General features: G+C 39.4%; 1 protein-coding gene across 4 annotated transcripts in view; it reads left to right on the top strand.

Moving 5' to 3' along the window:
* Positions 1–13,761, top strand: part of strbp (spermatid perinuclear RNA binding protein) — a 227,999-nt gene that overhangs the window by 196,663 nt on the left and 17,575 nt on the right. For all 4 annotated transcript variants that reach the window (XM_073052558.1, XM_073052559.1, XM_073052555.1 and 1 more), the window contains 3 exons: positions 1,165–1,299; positions 7,620–7,760; positions 8,991–9,117. In XM_073052558.1, coding sequence (XP_072908659.1) covers positions 1,165–1,299; positions 7,620–7,760; positions 8,991–9,117 — 403 coding nt within the window. The remainder of the gene's footprint in view (positions 1–1,164; positions 1,300–7,619; positions 7,761–8,990; positions 9,118–13,761) is intronic.

The raw sequence follows: 13,761 nt of genomic DNA, 5'->3' as shown, positions 1-13,761 counted from the left end.
GGATGCAGATTACCAAGTAAGCCGGGGAAAATCTCAAGGATGTGCTCAAAACTTTTTAGAATTGTAGTACCTCCACTGACACAGGAAAAGTGTGGCCCTTGATTGCTCAAAGTACAGAACAAGCATTTGGGATGTTACTGTGAACCTTCAGTCCAGATATCAGGAGTACCCAGCAAGTCTGCGTATGCAGCAGGAGGAGCATGTCACCTTGCATATTATCTTCTGTTGTGCTTAATTGAATTGACTTTATTTCTTACATCCTTCACATACATGAGGAGTAAAATTATTTACGTTATGACTCCGTCTAAATGTGCAATTTATATTAATTTGTAATAAATAGTATGTACAACAGAACAATCAATATAGCTTAAAAATACAATTGTATCAGTCTGATGGCCTGGTGGAAGAAGCTTTCCCAGAGCCTGTTGGTCCTGGTTTTTATGCTGTGGTACCATTTCCTGGATGGAACAGCTGGAACAGTTTGTGGTTGGGATGACTTGGGTTCCCAATGATCCTTCAGGCCTTTAAACATACCTGTGTTTGTGGCTGTCCTGAATCATGGGAAGTTCACATGTACAGATGTGCTGGGCTGTCCACACCACTCTCTGTAGGGTCCTCCAATTGAAGGAAGTACAGTTCCCATACCAGGCAGTGATGCAGCCAGTCAGGATGCTCTCAATTGTGCCCCTGTAGAAAATTCTTCAGATTTGGGGGCCCATACTAAACTTATTCAACTGTCTGAGGTGAAAGAGGCGCTGTTGTGCTTTTGTCACCACACAGGCAGTATGTACAGACCACATTAGATCCTCAGTGGTGTGTATGCTGAGGAACTTAAAGCTTAATTTGTGTAGTATGTGTGCTGGTGATTCTGGGAAACACTTCTCAAAAATTACTAAATGTAGCCAAAAATAGCAATTAATATACAAGTTGAGATTGAAAAGATTGAACATGTGTGCTACCATCTTAAGTCTGTTTCCTTTATACATTGGGAACCAGTAGCTCCTTACTGGGCATTGTCTTTTGTATTACCAGCCTACCCAGGTGAATAGAAATATTCTGTGTAAATCATGAAATCTTTACTTAGTTTATTTGGGAAAACACTGGTTTAAATCAAAGTATTTTGTGTTTTATTCATAAAATTTCTGCTTATGTATTTGCTTTTAGATGAGAACGCAGGGCCCTATCCTAACAGCCAGTGGAAAAAACCCTGTTATGGAACTGAATGAAAAGAGAAGGGGTTTGAAATATGAATTGATATCAGAAACTGGCGGAAGTCATGACAAACGGTTTGTCATGGAGGTACTTGAAAATTTATTCTGTTATGTTTAAAATAATCTGTCATTTTTTTCAAAAATAATCATTGATTCATAGGATTGAATATCTCTTTACTTTTTTACCAATACACCCACATAGGCCCCAAGCCTATTTGAGAAAATAAAAACCTGCAAGTGCTGGAAGCCTGAAAGAAAAATCTAAATAGGTTTATGCGAAGAGAAGAAGAGTTAATGTTACTCTGTTAGAAATCTGAAATAAAATGCTGGAAATAGCATGTCAGAAAGCACTTAAGGAGACAGGAAAAAAGGGTTAACGTTGCAGATTGATGACGTTATTTAGAGATAAAGTGTGGAACAGGCCCTCCTGGTACAACGAGCCATACCACCCAGCATCTCACCTATTTAACCCTAGCCTAATCACAGGACAATTTACAATGAGCAATTAACCTACTAACCAGAATGTCTTTGGACTGAGAGAGGAAACCGGAGCATCCGGAGGAATCCCACACACTTACGGAAGGACATACAAACTTACAGACAGCATTGGTATTGAACTCTGACACCCCAAACTGTGATAGTGTAGCGCTAGCCGATATGTTACCATGGTGCCCCTTTATCAAAACTAGTCAATTTAGTTACAAACTATTGAAATTGTTAAATTCAGTGTCGGGTATTGGGGCTGTAATGTGCTTAGTCAAGAGATAAAATGCTTTTCTTCAAGCTTTGGGCTTTATTAAAATATTGTAGGATCCCTTAGACAGCAATGGGAGTACTTCTTTCTCCTAACCACAGCTCCCCTCCAATGTAGTTGAGAGGCCACTCAGTCTTGTCAGTTCTACTTTCAGCACTTTTTCATCTTCTATCTTCCCTTGTGGAGTTAGGACTGAGTTCCCTTGTTTACAACTTCTTCCATCTATAATTGATTATCATCTAATTGTACTTTATTGTCTATCTATACTGCACCTTTTCTGTAAGTGTAACTCTTCATTCTGCACTCTGTCAATAGAACAGTACAGCCCCTTATATTCCACAAATTCTCAATTTGTGAAAAACTTGTTCTTTGGATCTCCATTAGGTATTTCCCCTCTCACCTAATGTTATATTTTTATATTCACCTACCATAGGAAAATGACTTGTGACCATCTCAGCAGGTCAGGCAGCATCTATGGAGGGAAATAAAAAGTCAGTGTTTCAGGCTGAGATCCTTCCTTTCCAGTCCTGACGAAGGGTCTCGGCCCGAATCGTCGACAGTGCTTCTCCTTATAGATGCTGCCTGGCCTGCTGTGTTCCACCAGCATTTTGTGTGTTGCTCACGATTTCCAGCATCTGAAAAATCTGTGTGATTATCTACCCTATTTATGCCGCATCATAAGAGGTGCATAGGAGGTTGAGATTATCCTTCTACCTCCTGTTGAGAGCAATCCCAGCCCATCCAATCTCTCCTTGAAACTAAATCTTGTTCGTATATTCCAAGTGGTCTAACCAATGTCATTTGCAGCTCCTACATGATGTTCCATCTGTTGTATTCAATATACCTGCCTATAAAGGCAGACAAGGTAAATGTCATTTTCACTACCTTATCCACCTATGGTGAGAGCTAAGAATTTGCATCCCATGCAACACTGTTAAACAACACTACTAAGGTCTCTGTTATTGACTATAGGTATTGGGTGACCCAAAATGCATTATCATAATCAGATTTATTATCACTGACATGTAAAATGGGTTGTTTTGTGATAGCAATACATTAAAAAAATTACTAGAAGTTACAATAAGAAATACTGTGGATTCCGATTAATTTAGCCATCAGTTAACTGGATTCCCTTTACTTATTTGGGGGACACTGTTGCTTAATTGGGACAGGAGACAGTTGCTGAACAGTTCCTAATTAGCATTAGTCGCATACACTTGTGTGGCCGTTAGACAACTCTGTGCTTAGAGGGAACATTTTTTAAATAGTGTCAGTTTTGTGTGTTTGTGATCAAAAAGCAGTGATTTTGTCACTGATAGTTTGTGAGAAATAAGCATTAAGATAATTCAGGACTGTTTTGCTCACTGCAGTTTCAAGCATTCAGGCTTGGAGATACCAGAGACAGGCAGGAGTGAAAATGAAATGATTTCACTACTTAAAATAAGTTAGGAATTGCAAAGAATTTGAAGGTAACACCAATCGTCTTGAATGTTACAATGGAAATGATGATTTGGAGGATGCAGTCGTCAAAAGTGTTGTATGAAGACAGTCCATATTCTGCAATACATAGCTGCACTGAATTTATTCATTTACAGTCAACCAAAAAACATAGCAGCATACACTGGATAAATTTCTCCATCAATAACTATCAGAAAGTAATATACAGTTTTTTAGTACTGTAGTGGTATTGATAGTGTCCTAATTTGTTTTGTATTTCATTTAAATACATAATTTGCTACTCAGTCAAGCAGTAGTTTGTCTTTTTTTAACCTCTTAAACTATTTCCATGAAATTTTGTTAATTATAAGACCATAAGATATAGGAGGATATATATATATATAGGATATTCAATCATGGGCTGATCCAATTCTTCCAGTCATCCCCACTCCCCTGCTTTCACCCCATACCCTTTGATGCCCTGACTAATCAAGAAACTATCTCTGCCTTAAATACACCCAATGACTTGGTCACCACAGCCGCTTGTGGCAACAAATTCCATAGATTTACCACCCTCTGACAAAAGTAGTTTCTCCGCATCTCAGTTCTAAAAGGACATCCTTCAATCCTGAAGTTGTGCCCTCTTGTCCTAGAATCCCCTACCATGGGAAATAACTTTGCCATATCTAATCTGTTCAGGCCTCTTAACATTCGGAATGTTTCTATGAGATTCCCCCCCCCCCCCCCCCATTCTCCTGAACTCCAGGGAATACAGCCCAAGAGCTGCCAGACGTTCCTCATATGGTAACCTTTTCATTCCTAGAATCATTCTCTTGAATCTTCTCTGAACTCTGTCCAATGTCAATATATCCTTTCTAAAATAAGGAGCCCAAAACTGCATGCAATACTCCAAGTGTGGTCTCACAAGTGAGTGCCTTATAGAGCCTCAACATCACATCCCTGCTCTTATATTCTGTACTTTTAGAAATGAATGCCAAAATTGTATTTGCCTTCTTCACAACTGACTCAACCTGGAGGTTAACCTTTAGGATATCTTGCACAAGGACTCCCAAGTCCCTTTGCATCCCTGCATTTTGAATTCTCTCCCCATCTAAATAAATATTCTGCCCATTTATTTCTTCCACCAAAGTGCATGACCATACACTTTCCAACATTGCATTTCATTTGCTACTTCTTTGCCCATTCCCCTAAACTTTCTAAGTCTCTCTGCAGGCTCTCTGTTTCCTCAACACTACCCGCTTCTCCACCTATCTTTGTATCATCGGCAAATTTAGCCACAAATTCATTAATACCGTAGTCCAAATCATTGACATACATCGTAAAAAGCAGCAGGTCCCAACACCAATCCCTGTGGAACTCCACTGGTAACCGGCAGCCAGCCAGAATAGTATCCCTTTATTCCCACTGTCTGCTTTCTGCTGACCAGCCAATGCATCACCCAATCTAGTAACTTACCTGTAATTCCATGGGCTCTTATCTTGCTAAGCAGTCTTGTGCGGTCTGAAAATCCAAGTACACCATGTCGACTGCATCTCCTTTGTCTACCCTGCTTGTAATTTCCTCAAAGAATTACAGTAGGTTTGTCAGGCAGGATTTTCCTTTCAGAAAACCATGCTGGCTTTGGCCTATCTTGTCATGTGCCTCCAGGTACTCCGTAATTTCATCCTTAACAATTGATTCCAACAACTTCCCAACCACTGATGTCAGGCTAACATGTCTATACTTTCCTTTCTGCTGCCTCCCATCTTTCTTAAGTAGCTGCGTAACACTTGCAATTTTCCAGTCATCCGGTACAATGACAGAATCTATTGATTCTTGAAAGATCATCGTTAATGCCTCTGCAATCTCAGCAGCTACTTCCTTCAGCACCTTAAGGGTGCATTTCATCAGGTCCAGGAGATTTATTCATCCACAGACCATTAAGCTTCCTGAGCACCTTCTCAGTCGTAATTTTCACTACACCTACTTCACTTCCCTGACACTCTTGAATGTCCGGTATACTGCAGATATCTTCCACTGTGAAGAATGATGCAAACTATGCATTCAGTTCCTCTGCCATCTCTGCATCTCTCATTACAATATCTCCAGCGTCATTTTGTATTGGTCCAATATCTACCCTTGACTCTCTTTTACCCTTTATATACTTGAAAAAGCTTAAGAGCTATACTTAATTGAGGCCACCACTTAATTGGGCCAAAATGTACTGGTCCCAATGTGTCCTAATTAACCAGAATCCATTGTATGTATATAAAAAAAATTAATAGTTCAAAAAGAGATCAAAAAGAGGTAGTAATCATGGTCTCGCACTTGTCTGGATTAAATTCCACCTTCCACCACTCCACCCAACTTGCTAGGTTCTACCTATTTGCCACTTTTGCTGAAGGCTTTAAAACACTATTTTAGGTTAAGTATGTTAGGACTGAGCAACAATTCTTTTGTACATAATTTATCATGTTGCTTTACTTTCCTGATTTGTCACTTTGGTCCTGTCCCATTCTGTTGAATAGAAAATCATTTTAATGAGTGACTGTACTGGAATAGTGTTAAGATTGACATTTAATGGAAATGTTGTTCTACAGTCTATGCAATAACATGCTGCAGGAGTGGATAACTTAACAATGGTAAATAAACAAAAGTACTTTAAAAATCAAACTATAATCAAACACTTCCAGGGAGTCACATTTAGAAATTTATTTTTCACAATTGCTGAGAAACACAATATGGTAGTGTGCTCTACTTCTGAAATTAGTGTTTATAGGATTGCAGTTATAAATACAAAATTAGTCATTTAGCTATTGAGATAAAAGCAAACAAATAAAAATTATTAAGCAGAGATGCTGAGACAGGAGACCATGAATCAAATCCACATAGATAGGAAGCATGGCATGCACTTAAGGTGGGGAAACATCAACTTGAGGTGAAGAAAGTAAGGCATAGTTCAGAAACACAGAAACAACTCCATGATAAATGAAGGGGGCAAATAATACTAGAGATAAAGAGGAGAAATAATGATACTGAAGGAGGAGTGATACTTGCTTTGAATTGAATGCAACTGTAGATCTCCTGAAAGAGGATGAAGTTCATAGAGCCTATAATGCTGTGGAGATTCATTCCATTAAATGCCTGGTGCAGATTTTTAGCAAGTACTAATGTAGTTTCCTGAAAGCTTTTTGAGTTATTAAGCAATTAGCAGAACAATAATTTTCAATGCAAACCTTAAAGCAAATGAACTCTCACAGTACATATAAGTGCTGGATGAGCTCAGCAGGTCCAACAGCATCTATGGAAAGGGAAAAAACAATCAATGTTTCAAGTTGAGACCCTTCTATCAGAAGGAGAAAGAAAATGGAGGTAGGCTTCTTCACCCTTTTCTGGTTCTGATGAAGGGTCTCAGTCCAAAACGTCAACTCTTTATTCTTCTCCATAGATGCTGCCTGACCTGCTGAATTCCTCCAGCATTTTGTGTGTGTTACTCTGGATTTCCAGCTTCTGCAGCATCTCTTGTGTTTAGAACTCCCATGGTGCTTTGTTTCACTTATGACAGCTGGTTGAGTGTGCATATACAAATTCCATATGTTCTGAAAGGCATTAAAATAGAAAATGGGGCGGCCCACTTTCAACTTCTTTCTATCCACCACCTAATGCTTTGGAGTTCTCTCAAAGGCCATTTTTTATGCAGATAAAATTAGCCTGATTGGGAGATAGTGTAGCCAATGTGATGTCACATTCTTCCTTTGTAAGTCAAAATGTACTTCGTGGAGGTAACTAAGGCTCATTGCTGCAAAGCTAGAAAGTAAAATGTTTTGAGGTTCTTTTAGATAATCTTAATTCTCTTGGAAGAACAACAGTTTTTTTAGGAATGTGTACATTTTTAATCTCTGATTCATGCTTAAGTGTTTGAAATTCCTTTTCAGAAGTCACACAAGTATAATATTTATTAGAAAGTATACTAATCAGGTATGCATGCACTCATACTTGAGGTGATATTTTAAAAACCATTGATTGTTAAGTACTATTGCCCCATTAAGAATATACAGTATATTAATATTTTTGTTATAAGTACACTATAAATCCTTATTAAATAATAATTGTTAGTCCAACCTACAAAGAATATTCAGTATTTATTTTAAAAGTTAGAAATGTGAATCTATGGTAATAGTTTACCAAATAGTTTGAAAAACTTTTTTTTTTCTCAGGTGGAAGTGGATGGTCAGAAATTCAAGGGAGCAGGTCCTAATAAGAAAGTAGCAAAGGCCAGTGCTGCTCTAGCTGCCCTTGAAAAACTGTTCTCTGGTCCCAGTGCTGCCAACATCAAGAAAAAAAGGACAGGTCCTCCGGTAAGAGTTCTACAATTTTTTATCAGCCTCTGCTACATTTAACGATATAATAGAGCATAGAACATTAAAGTACAGTACAATATTGTGCTGACTTTTTAACCTACTGTAAGATCAATCTCACTCTTCTAGCCCTCAATGTTTCTATCATCTGTGTGCTGATCTATGAGTCTCTTAAATGTCCCCAGTATCTCTGCCTCTACCATCAGCTGTTACTGTGATATCTATGCACCTACCACACTCTATGTAAAAAGTAAACTTACCTCTATTTTCCTCTAACTAGCTTAAAATTATGCCCCCTCGTATTAACCAACTCTACCCTGGGGAAAAAAGACTCTGGCTATCCAATCAATCTTATACACCTCTATCAAGCCACCTCTCATCCTCCTTCACTCCAAAGAGTTTTGATTAACTTTGTTCATGAATGTGCAAACATTTCATGAAGAAAAGTATGTCCTATCAACTTCAGTGCACACATGCACATACAGCTCATATGGGCCAGCAAAACACAGGTGCATTTCATTCATGTATTTTTACATGAATCTGTTGACTTTTTTCTAGTGTTTTATCATTTTTCACATTTCTTGTACTGCAAAATGCACCACACCTTCTGGTGTAATTTGGTCATGACAAGATTGACTGACAACTGTGTTGGTTGTCTACCATATCCGAAGACTACAGGAAATCCTGTGCAAGAATACTTTTAAAGTGGGAAAGCTATTGCACTGGGGCAGTTCTACTCTCTTGACCTCATAAGTCCATGTCCAGTGGTACAAGCAGTCATCAGATCTGGGGTCTTCCTTGGTTGTAGTGGATGACCATGACTTCCTCAGTGCCTCATCAACCACTTTGCTCTCCACAAATACTCCAGACCACCTTCCTGACTATTGGATCTCATCTGACTAGTCCACCAGAGCTGACTTTGCATGCCAGGACAAGCATGTGCCTATTTCACCAGGGTATGCGGCCCTTCATCTACCCTCGTTTGGTTTAGCCCACCTGTCAAAGCAGTGTACTGGGGTGACTGTTGTCGCATGAAAACAGCTATTTAGCGCCCCAGAGTAGACATAACAAGTCCCTTCACCAGAGGTATTCCCCCCCCCCCCCGCCCCCAGAAACCCCATACACCTACGGACTGACAACTAACCTTAAAACAAATGTGCTTTGGTATATAATTTTAAAGCTTGGTAAACTGTTGTTCCCTGATGGATTGTACTGCCTTTTATCTCACAGACTAAGGGTCCAATAGCTGCTCCAGCAGTTGCCGTCCAGTCACTCAGGGGCAGAGGCAGAGGAGCTTTGAATAGAGGAGCTTTTGCCGGCGCAGCAGTAACAGCTGCTCCAGGGTATCTAACACCAGGTATGCTGCACTGTTCAACCAAAGCATTCAACATCTTACTGAAGGTAATACGGTTCACCTTGTACATAAGACCATAAGATATAGGAGCAAATTAGGCCATTTGGCCCATCAAATGTGCTCCACCATTTCATCATGACTGATCCAATTTTCCTCTCAGCCCCAGTCTTCTGCCTTTTCCTCATATCCCTTCAAGCCCTGACCAATCAAGAATCTATCAACCTCTGCCTTAAATTTACACCTGCCTATGGCAAATAATTCCACAGATTCACCACTCTTTGGCTAAAGAAATTCCTTCTCATCTCCATTTTAAATGCACGCCCCTCTGCTCTGAGGCTGTTTTCTCTGGCCTTGGACTCTCCCACCATAGGAAACATCCTCTCCACATCCAGTCTATCAAGGCCTTTCACCATTCAATAAGTTTCATTGAGGTTGCCCCTCATTCTTCTGACAAGCCATTCAATCCTGGAATCATTTTTATGAACCTCATTTGAACCCTCTCCAAGTGAGGCCTCAACAATGTTTATAAAGTCTCAACATTACATCCTTGCTGTTATATTCCAGTCCTCTTGGAATGAATGCTAACATTGCATTTGCCTTCCTCATCACAGACACAACCTGCAAATTAACTTTTGGGGAATCCTGCACAAGGACTCCCAAGTCCCTTACATCTCAGTTTATCGTATTTTCTCTCCATTTAGAAAATAGTCAATCCTTTCATTTCTCCTATCAGAGTACATGACCATACACTTCCTGACACTGTATTCCATCTGCCATTTCTTTGCCCATTCTCCTAATCTGTCTAATTACTTCTGTAGCCTCTCTGCTTCCTCAAAACTACATGCTTATGCACCTGTCTTCATATCATTTGCAAACTTTGCAACAAAGCCATCAATTCCATCATACAAGTCATCAACATATACCATAAAAAGAATCAGTCCCAACACAGACCCCATGGAACGCCACTAGTTACCAGCAACCAACCAGAAAAGGTTCCCTTTATTCCCACCCTTTGCCTGCTGCCAATCAGCCACTGCTTTAACCATGCTATAATCTTTCACTTGTTAAGCAGCCTCTCGTGTGGCACTTAGTCCAAGGCCTTCTGAAAATCCAAGTACACGACATCAACCAATTCTCCTTTGTCTATCCTGCTTGTTATTTCTTCAAAGAATTACAACAGATTGTCAGGCAAGAGTTTCCCTTGAGGAAACTATGCTGACTAGCTTATTTTATCATGTGTCTCCAAGTACACTGAGATTTCATCCTTAATAATCAACTCCATCTTGTCAACCACTGAGGTCACTGGCCTATAATTGACTTTCTTCTGCCTCTCCCTTCTTGAAGAGTGGAATGACATTTGCAATTTTCCAGTTTTCCGGATATATCCATCATCTCATGGTATTGCTGGAAGGACAAATGATTTAAATTGTAATGTGTTGCGCAAGATTTAAATTGTTTTGATCTACATTCACCTCATCTGTGCCAGTTAAAGCTGTGCATATCATTAAGCTTGCATTGTTATTACAGCACAGTACAGGACCTTCGGCCCAAAATGTTGTACCAACCTTTTAACCTACTCTAAGATCAATTTAACCCTTCCCTCCTACATAGCTCTCCATTTTTCTATCATCCATCTGCATAAGAATTCTTAAATCCCCCTAATGTATCTGTTTCTACTCCCACCCTGGCAGTGCATTCCACATACCTACAAATCTGTTTAAAAATGACTTATCTTTGATATTTCCACCTCCTCCCCCCATACTTTCCTCCGTTCACCTTAATATTATGCCCCTTCGTATTATCCATTTCCACCCTGGGAAATGTCTCTTTTTGATCTATATCTCTTATTATCCTGTACACTTCTATCAAATCATATCTCATCCTCCTTTGATCCAAAGAGAAAAGTCCTCGTTCACACAACCTGTCCTCATAAGACATGCTCTCTAATCCAGGCAGCATCCTGGTAAATCTCCTGTATCCTTGCTAAAGCTTTCACAACCTTCCTATAATGAGGCAACTAGAACAGAACGCAGTTTGTTCTTGTTAATTTTAACTATCAGCGAGAAATTTTTAAAAATACCATGAATCATATTTTAGAACCACTGTTGAAAACAGAATGAAGTTCTAAAGACTTTGATGAGATAATATTCAAGATATCTAGAAATAGAAGGAAAAGATTGCTGTGTCTGCTCCTCCGGTTAAACATATATCCTGTTAAAAACACCCTTGCTTTGGCCAGGCCACTATATCTAATGAATGCAGAAGATGTGCATTGGCCAGGGATACCTTTTGTCATATTTTAGACTTGTGCCTGTCTGTGAAACTGTCAAGGATTAATCATCACAATAAGATTCTTGACATTTTATTTAATAAAGGTTCCTCGGCTGGCTTCACAGTTTTTAAAGAACAAAGATTCATCGACAAACAGTATGACAAACAATTGTAATTCAATCCCTTAGCATAATATTTGACTAGATCAATACCTCAATTCTGCAGACCTTCAGCTAACATGCATTTACTTCAGGATGTATTAATGCTTCCTCACTATCTTTGAGGAAAGATGGCATAGGTGGCATAAAAGAGTAGCAGATAACGTAACGCTTCGTAGTACCAACAATCGTAGTTCTATTCCCAACCCTTTCTGTACATGGCCATGTAGGTTTCTTCCGGGTGTTCTAGCCTCCTCTTGCACCCACCTTCCAAAGTCATATGGGTTAGTAAGCTGTGGGCATGCTTTGTTGGCACCATAAGCTTGGCAATACTTGTAGGCTGTGGAGGTTTTCTTACTTTTGTGGGTTAATGTAATTCCTGACAAGGGGTTTCACCTTGCTTGGCATGTGAGACTTGTGGCTGTGAAAACAATCCTAAGTTTTGGGGCCTCCTTCATAGTGGTTTTACGAGTTGACTCTGGTACTGCAGGCAGTGGTTCTGGCAACTCTGGACATCTTTCTTCTCCTTTTCTCTGCTTTTCTCTCCGGATCTGCTTCGATCCTTCTCTCCTAACCACAGCTTCTTTCTCTTTCTCTTCTCTCCTTTTCAACTCTTTGTCTTTCTTTTTCTTGCCATCCTTTTTTTCTTTCTAGGATCTTGATCTTTGGAAAGTGCATTTAGTTCACTGGTGTATTCTCTTATTAATCCTTCTACTGCTCCCTTTGTGATCTGGTCTCTCCTCTTAGTATCCTCCTCCACAAGATCAAATGAATCTTCTGTTTTCGTATCTCCATTGACTCCATTCTTTTTGGCCTTCCATTCATCCAACTGGGCTTTAGTTTTTGCATTTATTTTTACAAGCAGCTTTTTGTCTCCCATTTGAAGTTCATGTGGTAATCTTTATGCAATAATCTAATTCTTTATACTCACAAAAGCTAAATGCTTGCATCTTTCCTGAAGCTCCTTGAACTTTCCAGCTTAAAATCGAGCCACATCTCGCAAGTAACTGCCTGATAAACATATCAGAAGCTTTCTCAGATAAGTTACATACAAAATCTGTTGTGCCAAACCAGCAGTTTTGTCACTTTGATGCTTCCTCTGAGCACCATTGTCCTTCCTTAATCCAATATGCTTTCAAATCAGAGGCACAGAGATTGGCACCACACCTGTTTGCCTGTGGGGCAGTGGTTCATGGTGTACAACATGGAGCCAGTTATGGCATCATCCAATACATTTCTTAATTCACATTTAGTTGACTCTATTGCAGTGGATGTGGCATGCAAATGGTGGATAGATCTCCAATAAAGTTGTAGTTGTAACAACCAATCACAGCCCCACAATGCTGGCCCTCCTGTTTTTACCACATACAAGTCCAGTGTGACTTGTTGGTTGTTGTATTTCACTATTATAAATGTGATTCCCATAGGAGTTAACTTTTCTCAGGATAAGTTCTTAGTTGGATACCTGCAGGCTTTGGAAATGTCATTCAAACTCATTTTATGGAATGACTGATACAACTGAGCCAGTGTCCAATTCTATTTTAATTAATTTGCTGTTTGTTCACTTCTCACATAAATCATATTGCTTGTTCATTGTTTGTTTTCACTTTGTAAATCTTAAGGCTACTCAGTCCTGTGTCAGTCATCATTATCAAATTTTTTATCAACAGCATACAGATTACTGCTCTTTTTGAAAATGCAACTTGACACTAGCTTTTCCTCTTCCCTGTGCAGTACATTTATTTTTGTCTGCTATGTGTCCTTCTGTTGCATTTTCTGCAAGTTTTGCATTTAAATCTGCATTGGTATGGCATATGTGAGCCCCTGCCACAATGGAAACACAATTTGTTCAGCCAGGCAGGCCTCTGTATAGGTGCAGCAATTTTGTTCACGTTCACTTTCCTCCTGACTGCAACTTAGTTGCGTCTGTTTGCTGTTTCCATTGTTACAGAAATTTCAACTGTTCTTTTAAATTTAAGTTGTGCTTCAGTTAGGAGCTGTGCTTTCTTGTAAGTTTCCACAATCTAAACGATCTCTCAGTGCATCATGAAGCCCATCATTGAACTGACAATGCTTAGGCAGTCTCTTCAATTTAGACACTCATACTGAAATGAACACCCCCTTCCTTGTGATTCCGCTATGAAACCTAAAGCGTTCTACAATCAACAGTGGTTTTGATTCTAAATGTTCCTACATTGCTTTCACAATTTCAGCAAAG

The sequence above is a fragment of the Hemitrygon akajei genome, chromosome 7, assembly GCF_048418815.1.
Source record: "Hemitrygon akajei chromosome 7, sHemAka1.3, whole genome shotgun sequence".
NCBI classification, from domain to species: domain Eukaryota; kingdom Metazoa; phylum Chordata; class Chondrichthyes; order Myliobatiformes; family Dasyatidae; genus Hemitrygon; species Hemitrygon akajei.
The sequence above is the reverse complement of the archived record's forward strand: the minus strand, read 5'-3'. Positions and strand labels throughout refer to the sequence as shown.